At 33.4% G+C, this 10,106-nt stretch overlaps 1 protein-coding gene across 3 annotated transcripts; it reads right to left on the bottom strand.

The window, feature by feature from the left end:
* Positions 1-243: 243 nt before the first annotated feature.
* Positions 244-8,392, bottom strand: LOC132603069 (homeobox protein knotted-1-like LET12). Of its 3 annotated transcripts, none has more exons than XM_060315946.1 (7): positions 7,836-8,392; positions 5,900-6,162; positions 3,051-3,171; positions 2,322-2,515; positions 1,301-1,432; positions 1,070-1,206; positions 244-636 (listed from the first exon to the last, which is right to left on the bottom strand). In XM_060315946.1, exons 1-7 carry the CDS (start codon positions 8,233-8,235, stop codon positions 612-614), a joined length of 1,272 nt encoding a protein of 423 aa, XP_060171929.1. In that variant the 5' UTR covers positions 8,236-8,392; the 3' UTR covers positions 244-611. The 3 variants fall into 3 exon arrangements, with proteins under 3 accessions (XP_060171929.1, XP_060171931.1, XP_060171930.1); XM_060315948.1 differs by having other exon boundaries at positions 244-628; XM_060315947.1 differs by having other exon boundaries at positions 244-633; positions 7,836-8,391.
* Between the last annotated feature and the right edge of the window lie 1,714 nt (positions 8,393-10,106).

Genomic DNA, 10,106 nt, shown 5'->3' with positions numbered 1-10,106 from the left:
ATTTTAACCTTACCTTTTTAGGGGATTTTGAGAAAAGAGCGTTGAAAGGGCATTTTTGTCATTTCAATATTATACCAAGACTAGTTATCGCATGGTTGTTATCCCACCTTGGTGATACAAAAATAATACAACAATTGTGACATAAATAATTTTGATTGCTAATTCCGAAATCCAAAGTTAACCAAACAAAAATAAAATAACCCAAATATGTTGGTTTCTAGCTCAGTGGAATATCAGGTAATCTAATTATAATCTACAACTTCTATTCACAAAAATGAGTAACACTAGCATTCAGAATTACAACATAGCCTCCAAATACTTGCTAGAAAACAAAATTATATAAACTGGAACCTGTTGTGCTAAATATGCCTTTAGCATAGAAAATTAACCTCATAAATAAGAAAGTGCTATTACTTTCACAAGTATCTATACTCTCTCTAAAGCATATCTTAGTCAACCAGGTCAGCTGGGAACTTCTTGTGGTCAATTACTTCAGCCAAAAACTCAAATTCAATTCCCAAATTCCAACCATTCATGTTTGGTTTGCTAATGAGCTTTGCACTGGCTTTTTGCTAGAACATAAAAAAAGTTCATTTTCTCCTTCATCATTTTTACTGCTTGAGTTCACCTGCACTACTTTTATTGAATATCGCAATTAGCATAAAAGAGTTTAATTATTTATACACTAATTTATATTATTAAGTCGTCTAAAAGATAACTACATGTATCTGCCAGAATAGGTTAAAACACGTAGTAGATCAGGTTGCCTAAAAGATAACTACAAGTTACCGAAATGGAACCAGTAACCTGAAAAATAAGGCATGCTACCTGCTAGAACATATTAAAATAAACTGATAAGTAAAATCTTTTACACTATCCTTAAATCCGAAAAAAGATTCATATTGCATGTAATCCATGTTGCTCGGACTCTTTAAGCATGCCTCCGGGTGTGTGTCACACCCCAAAAAGTAGTGCATTTTTTGAAAATCTAACACGTGTGCAGGCAACATTTTGAAGAATCGAACAAGCATAACATGTGATTAGGGGAATAGAAAGTTCATCACCCTACCTCTTGCGTTTGCTTTTCTGAGAAGAAGATGTTGATGGGTTGCTGTGCCAGTTCCTTTTTCTTTGGTTAATAAACCAATTGTTAATCTGCTTTAGTTGCAACCCTGTTTCTTGCACTAACCGTGCTTTGTCTTCCTCCTATAACATAAATTTTGTTAAAAAAAGTGAGACGTAGTAATATAAACTAGGTCCCTTGAAATCTATAATATGAACTCTTTTTATTGGTACTTACAGTTGGATAAGGCCACTTGGAATGTGTGTGCCACCAAGCTTTCAAAACAGATGTAGTGTCACCAGGCAGCTTTCCTGCTCTTCTTTTGCGTAAAATTTCCTCTCTAATGTCAACAATCTTTTCCTTATAACCCTTCAATGAAAACAGAATCAGGAAACTCATTAGCTAAAGGAAAAAAAAAAATTAGGTTATCTATTGAATTGTATGATCATTTCATCTCAAAGTTTTAGCGTAAAGAAGACACTAAAATTTACTTAATTATGTTTATAACCTGGGGTTCATAATTAGCCTATTAAAATATGATCCGCCTAATTTATTAATTCAGATTATTTTGACCTGTCCAATTGATCCATCAGAAACCTTACAACAACAACAACAACAACAAGCCCAGTATAATCCCACTATGTGGGGTCTGAGGAGGGTAGAGTGTACGCAGACCTAACCTCCACCTTGAAAGGTAGGGCGGCTGTTTCCGAAAGACTCTCAGCTCAAGAGAGGAGAGAGAAAAAAAAAAAAAAAAAGGACAAGACAAAAGGTTAGATATGATCAAGCGTATCAAAAACAATATGAAAGCAAGGAATAACAAAGCAAGAAAGTCATGGTAAAAGGAGAATTAACTGCTATAAATAACTATGAAAATGAAAACAATGATACGTCATATGGAGTCATAATAATGGTAATTAAACAAATTAATTAAAACTTGATAAGAGTTGGGGGTTGGCCTATGACCCATTATTTAGCCCATTTTGACAACTCATTTCAGCCCAAATAACTTTTCAACGGAGTCAATAATCCGTCCCATTTATTAACTTAGATCATTTTGACCTGCTCAAGTTCAAGCCAACCCGCTCATTTGACACCCCTATTAATTACACCACATCTCTCAAGCATAGACCTGATTCTTTTTTATGAATAAGTGAATAAAATCCTTCTTGATAATGGGTGATAGTGAACATTACAATTTCTTTATTATTATGGTTTCAACATTATCAAACCAGCCAGAGTTTTTATGTTTCTTTACCTGTTTGAGCTCATGCTTGAGTTCTTGCCTAACACGCTCCATCAAGGACCTTTCACTTTCAGTAGGTACAAGAGGACCAAAACCCATGCTATCTGGTCCATCAAAACCTCCATCCAAAAAGTTTGTGTCACTATCAGCCTGGTCATCATCATCATCAGACATGGTTGCTCCTGTACCTTCCCCTGGTGCTACCCCTGTTGACAGATCATCATCTGTAATTATAAAGTCTGCAACACACACACACTTGCCCTACATGCATATGTAATGGCAGAAAAAGCTGGACCAGACATTCTTTTATTCTCTTTTAAGCAATGACAACTACTGACTAATGAATGGATGAATACATAATACTAACATTCCTAAGACAATAATATAATCTATGTTTGCTCGGACTCTTCAAAAATGCTGAGGGGTGCATGTCGGATTCACCAAAGTAGTACATTTTTTAAGAATTCCATATGGATGCAGCAATGTTTTTGGACAAACATATAGTATCTTGAATATAAATGGCTGTATTATCAAACATTAAAGGGAGGAAAATAAAAATACCAATGAAAAGAAACAGCTGAGATACAGTATAAAATTGACATATGGTGTAAGCTTCCTAATTGAAAGTTTAAAATCAAGAAACAAAAGATAGGAAGGCTACAAGAGGAATAAGTTCAAACGGAGAACTGAACTGGAAAAAAAAAAAAAAAAAAAAGACACAGCAGAAGACAATTATGTCACCTGTTAAGCTTTGTAGAGATTGTTCAAGCTCCCAACAAGCCATGACAGCTTCCATTGCATGGACGCGGACATGTTGTTGCAGTTGTTCTTTAAAGGAAGAGAGCAACAGAACATAATGTGTCTACATCAGAAGAAACAAAGACAAAAGAAAGAGACGAAGTAAAAATTACATGAAATATGAGATAATATAATGCATCTCCAAATACAGATATAAACTGATTCATTTTTTTGACCATAGAATTTGCTGTTCAGATTAAAAGGAGAATAAGGCAGAAATATGTGCGTGAACATGTTATTGCATATCAGAAACAATAAAAGCAAATACTAAAATAATGAGGGAAAATGTACAGGAAAATGATACCACTTGTGGCTCATAGTTTCTATTAAATTGGCAACATTATGCAACTAAAGAAGGAAATCTACACGGGACTAGACATTTCCACCAGATTAAGGATTCTGAAATTGTTAGTGTCTATGGATAAATGTACAGGGACTGGAAACAAAAAGATGATTTAAAGATTTCAAATCATAAGACAGAGTTAAATAGCAAGAGCATCTTTCAAAATATCATATACAAAACTTGCTCTTTTTCCTTTTTAATTTCTTAAACACAAAAGACAGCTAAATAGCAAGAGCATCCTTCAGAAAGCACATTCAAACTTCTATTATTATTATTTTTTTATGTCCTAATCAAGCAGACGGTAAATATTCAATTTTTCATACTCTAGAGGTCAATTTCAAAATTTGCGAAAGATAATCCATTTTTCATTCTTCAGTCCATTAAAAGAAACTATTCTTAGTTAACAGGTACTTCCACCATTAAGACAGGAACATTTTCACCTAGGGGTGAAAAAAAAGTGTGAAGGAGATTCTCCAAAGCACTCCCCCAACATTAGGGGTCAATTATTAGTGTGTACAGGATAAAAAGATTCCTCTTTTGATTTGACATCTAGATATTTCTATAAAGATCTTAATAGTTAGAACTCTCAGAAATATTCCTGTAGAAATATACTCAAGATGGAAGCACAGCCGAAAAGAACTTGTCCAGTTCCAAAATTCTCCAGTCCAAACCTTTTCTGTATTAGCTGGACAGAATCCATTGATGCAGAGAACATGATTAAGGAACCAGCATCCAAGGAATCAAATTTTTTTTTTGATTAAGCACCGGGTGTCCGGGTCTCTTTGAGCCCCGACTAATCCCGGGGGTGCACAGGCCCTCGGCAAGGACCAAGGAATCAAATTTTTGAAAAGGTTTACGAGTTCATAAGGCCTAAAACCAAGAATGTCAAAGAACCGCATAACTAGTCTAACAACTAAGGAAGCTACTCACAGCCAAATTTTTACGTAGACCAAATTAACTATACTCATTGTAGGTATTTACATTAGCGAAGCCAGGATTTTCAATAAGGAATCAGAATATAAGAAAGTAAACCCATGAAGAAGCCAAGCCAATTCAACATATAATATATATACATAAAAATACAGCCTATATATACCGTGTCATTTTCCGTCAAACGGGTATCAAATTGACACTTCTTGGACAAAGGTAGTTCCACAACTACAGGTTTATACGAATTGAGAGAATTGCGGAAAAAAAAGAGACTAAACTTGGTGCATATTGAAAGCAAGATCATTCTGCCACCTATATTACCCTGCCATATTTTCATGATAAACCACACATATAACCAGAACATCAAGCAAAAGCAAAAGCTGTTCTCTATGAACTAATTTCAGACAGGTGGTAACACAATCAACTGATTAATTCATATCAAAAAGTTAAAAGTTTGGTAGGTTCTAAAGCAATCTTCAGATTGAAACACATATCATTAGAATGACAAGAGAAGCCAAATTAAAATTAAGCTTTTTTTCAACTCTCATCACTCTCCTACATCAGCTAACCCAATCAAATAAAGCCCCCCATAAAAACTAAACCCCAAGAATAAAAATTGTATTTTCCGCAACATCCAACCCATGCAATGACATCAACAACAGTCCATTCATTCCATTCCACATTAACATTCGTCGATGACCTCAAAGTTCTATGACATAAGCTACAAAATCATCAAATACAGCCAAAAATATCTGCCGGCCGAGCTCACCTTTCAAGCATATTATAAATATATTATAAGCCAAAGAAAAACACTTCACCATCCTCAATCCTCATACGACTGTTAAAGCATATTATAGATTACAGCTGTTAACATATCCTATTTTTTGTGAAAAATTCTGAGATTAATCCCTTAATCTTTTTAATAACAAACTACATAAGAAAAGGATAAACTATAAAAATATCAAACAAAATTTAAATAGCCTATAATTATCACTTAAAATTTGAAACTCAACACAAAGAATTAACAAATAAAGAAGAGAAAAGAAAACACATTTCTTCATCTAGATTTTTTTTTCTCGGTAATTAAACATGAAAATTGAAGTGAAAAACACACCTGAACTATCACTCACAATCCAACTATCAATTGTTCCCTTTTCCTACCTAAACTATCATCATCTGTGTCTCTAAACGTTAATAGTTGAGGTGTGAAACTCGTGAATAAGTCTGTTGGGTGCGGGTTCGGCCGAACCCATAACCTTTGGTCCAAACCTTATATTTGTATTAAAAAATCCATTGAATATATACAAATTATTAATCTAGAACCCAATAACTTTAAAAAACTAAATTCCCGAACCCATAAACATCAAATCCTAGCTCCGCTTCTGTCAAAAAGTAATAGTTCAGTGTGTTTTTGACCATTAACTCAAAATTGAAACACGGAGATAGGTGCATATAGTAGATATTCATGTAAGAAAAACTTAAAATTATGAACAAAAAAAAAAATAAGGTTTTTTTTTACCATAAATTGATCAAGGTCTTTATCATCAAGAGGTTGTTGACCTTGTCCAAGAACAGAGTATTTAGCCACCACATTCTGTGACTGTGCTAACTGTGCATCAATCCTAGGTAGTTGATCAACCGGCGTTGCGATTCGCAGGCATGACACGTGTGCAGACAGTAACTGATCATATAATGGATGGTTCAATATATCTGCTTTGCATTTCTCTCTCTCCCATGATGACTCCTCCTCATTATTACTGTTGTTGTTGTTATCTTCTCCTCCTGTTGAAAAAAATAATTTAAAGTTAAAGAAAATTAAAATTTGTTAGGATTTGATATTTTAATTTATGTCTAACCTAGTGATTGGCCATCGATTTTGGATTAAACTTTGAAAATTCATCATCAAATATCTGTTTGGCCATGAAATTTGATCAGAGTTTGAAAATATTATCTGCTTTAGTTGCAACGAAAAGGCCTTATAATTTATCGACTCCACAACAAAGATTTGAAGGACTAATTTTTCAACTTCAACCATTACTTTTGGTGGGAATTCAATTCGAGATGAAATTTCAAGAATTTTTTTTTTTTTACAAGAAATAGATTCAGAATTAAGGTAAGGAATGAGAAACATGAAAAATCAGAACTTCGGTTTCGAAAATTTTTGTGGAAAATGTCAGCTAATCCGTAGTAAAACTTGAAACTTGAAAGTTTGAGTATTTCTAAGTTGTGATTTTCTGAAATTTAAAGTTGTGTTTGGACATGTATTTTACTTGAAAAAAAAAATTGAAGTTTTTTGAATGGAAATGAAATTTGGAACTTTAAAATATTTTAAAAGATAAATTTTCAAAATCTGATCAAATTTTAAGGCCAAATTGATATTTGAAGAGAAAAAAATTAATCCACACATCTATGCCAAACACTAGCTTAATATAAGAATAGGTTTCCCTATTTTGAACTTCATACTTATAAATAGGAATATTACTGTCTATAACACCAAGCATTTAGAGATTGATAAAGATTACGAATAATAAAATATATTTTCTTCTACCTCCATTATGTTGTTGACTCATCTTCTTAGTTGGAGTTTCGAAGATTTGTGAACAGGAATGAAAACTTAAAAATATATATTTCAAAATCTGATCAAATTTCAGGGTCAAAACAGATATATTTGAAGACAAATTTTCAAAAATCTACGAACCAAACATTAACTTAAAAGTTATTTCGTACTATTATAAATGGGGATGTTACTTTAGTTAGCTATGTTGGAGATTACGAATATGCTATGTTTCTTTCTAACTCCGCTATGTTGTTGTTGACTCATCTTCTTGCCAAAATTCTTGGACTCCGAAACTCACCGGCGGCGGCGGTAGTTTGATGAGTCAAGAGTTTTGAAGATTTGTGTACAAGAATGAAATAACAACAACCCAGTGAAATCCCACAACATGAGGTCTGGGAAGGGTAGAGTGTACGCAGACCTTACTCCAACCAAGTTAGAACGGCTGTTTCCGAAAGAAACTCGGCGTGTACAAGAATGAAAACTTAAAAATATTATATATTTTCAAAATCTGATGGCCACAACAGATATTTGAAGATAACTTAAAGTTATTTCGTACTATTATAAATAGGGATGAGCATTAAGAGATTACGAATATGCTATGTTTCTTTCTACCTCCGCTATGTTGTTGTTGTTGACTCATCTTCTTGGCAAAATTCATGGACTCCGATAACTCACCGCCGCCATGAGCACCGGCGGCGGCGGTAGTTTGATGAGTCAAGAGTTTTGAAGATTTGTGTACAAGAATGAAAACTTAAAAATATTTTAAAACAAATATTTTCAAAATCTGATCAAATTTCATGGCCACAACAGATATTTGAAGATGACTTAAAGTTATTTCTTACTATTATAAATAGGGATGAGCATTAAGAGATTACGAATATGCTATGTTTCTTTCTACCTCCGCTATGTTGTTGTTGTTGTTGTTGACTCATCTTCTTTGCAAAATTCAAAGACTCCGATAACTCACCGCCGCCATGAGCACCGGCGGCAGTAGGGGAAAGCCACTGATTAGAGTTAGATGAGTCAGAGTTTGATGTCTGGAGGTGCAGGAAATTGTTTCCTCCGGCGACTGCTGCTGCGGCGGAGGACGGCGAGTTTGCGGCGGCGTTGAAGTGACTGTGTTGTTGTTGTTGTTGTTGTTGACGGAGGAGGGAAGAGTTGAGCCAAGTAGGAGGTGATTTTTGAGGAGATTCAGGTAACATTGAACGTAATACCCCTGAGTTTTGGTGCTGCTGTTGTTGTTGTTGTTGTTGTTGATGAAGGGCCATTTCTTGTGAAAAGTGGTCCTGAAACTCCATGGTTACTATGGCTATTTTAGAGTAATTTAGACTTTTTAGAGTATTGGTTTGCTTCTATTCTATGTGTTCATTTTTTCAACTCGTACACAAGGAAGAAGAAAAGTAAGAAAGAGGGGGAAAAAACAACAGCGTTTACTTCAACAGTGGTTTTGTGTGTACATTATATACTCCCCACCTATTTATATGTTACTTCCCCGTGTTAATTTAGGTGTCATACTTTTCTTTTTGATTTGTTCAGGACTATATACGTGATAAGTTGAAGATCACAGAATTTAAAAGATTTTTTTGCTATGCGTATTTAATTTAAGACTACAAAATTCAGAGATCCTTTTTATTTATTAAATTAAATGCTAAGTTCAAACTAAGTTACTTAAATTAGAACTGAGGGAATACTAAAATTAGGTATATTATTATGATCACGATGCTCAATAGACAAAGATATTTCACTAAAAAGTTGTAATCAATTACTAAAGATATTTTGACTTTTAAAATAATATTTTTTTTGTCTCAATTTATGTGGCATGATTTAACTAGGGATAAAATTTAAGAAATTTATGATCATGCAATGTAATACGGCAGCGTATTGTTGCTGTTATTGTTGATGATGAAGAGTCATTTCTTGTGGAGAAGTGGTCCTGAAACTCCATGGCTATTATTAGAGTAATAGAGTGTGGTGTTGTGTGTGTGTTCAATTCGCTATTATGTGTTCATTTTTTTCTAACTTTTGGTACCGAAAGAAAAGGAATAAGGGAAAGTATGAAGAAATAAAGTAGATAGGAAAAAGACAACAGCGTTTACTACAATAGCTGAATAAAATAGGCACAATATAGTATCATCAGTTTATGTGAATCTATTTGATTGGTTAAAAAAAAATAAACTTGCAGTGACTATAAATCATTGAATAAAAAGTAAAATTGTTTTTTAAATATAGAAAGGGGCCGTTTTTTTTTACACAGACTAGTAAAAAAATATGTTCACATAAATCGAAACAGAAAAGAGTGTATAGAGATATTTATTACTCCTTCCGTGAATTTATGTTGCACAATTAGATTAGATACTAACGTTAAGAAAGAAATGAAATTTTTTAAAATTTGTGGTCCAAAATAAACCTTAATTAGATATCTGTATGACTATAAATCATCTCATAAAATTAAATTATTTTTAAATATATAAATGTAATATTCTTTTTGTTACAGAATAAAAAAAAAAAGTGTGTCACACGAATCGGATCAAATGGAGTCGTATATAAAAGGAGAAATGGTCAATGACCTAAAAAAATAAATTAGATAGAGTAATTGATTAGCACTCTCAAGTCTCACAATCAAAAGAGTGCACCGTACGGAGCGGAGGATAAAATTGTCTTATTTTAAATAATTTAAGGGTTAAATTGATCATTTTTCATTAAAGTTGGAGCAATTTCTTGTAACATGGAATGTAAAACGGTGGCGTTTTGTTGTTGTTGATGAAGTGCCATTTCATGAGAAAAAAAAGTGGTCCTGAAATTCGATGGCTATGACTATTTTAGAGTAATAAAGTGTGTATGTTCAATGCTTTTATGTGCTCATTTTTTTCAACTCTGGTACAGAAGGAAGAAAAGTAAGAGAGAGAGGGAGGAAAAAAAAAAAAAAAAACCGCGTTTACTACAACGTTGATTTTCTGTACAACAACCCGGTGAAACCCTTCTAGGTTAGAGTATACGCATATCTTACTCATGTTAAGGTAGAACGGTTATTTTTTAAAGATCTTCAGCTCAATAGAAAGCATAAAAAGAGGTTAGATGAGGCCAAAAAATTCAAAGCGTTATGGAAATAAATTTTTACTTTTTACTTGTCCACTTCATCTGTTCACTTTTAGTTGTCCACTATACTAAA

This window comes from Lycium barbarum, chromosome 7 (assembly GCF_019175385.1).
Source record: "Lycium barbarum isolate Lr01 chromosome 7, ASM1917538v2, whole genome shotgun sequence".
NCBI lineage: Eukaryota > Viridiplantae > Streptophyta > Magnoliopsida > Solanales > Solanaceae > Lycium > Lycium barbarum.
The sequence above is the reverse complement of the archived record's forward strand: the minus strand, read 5'-3'. Positions and strand labels throughout refer to the sequence as shown.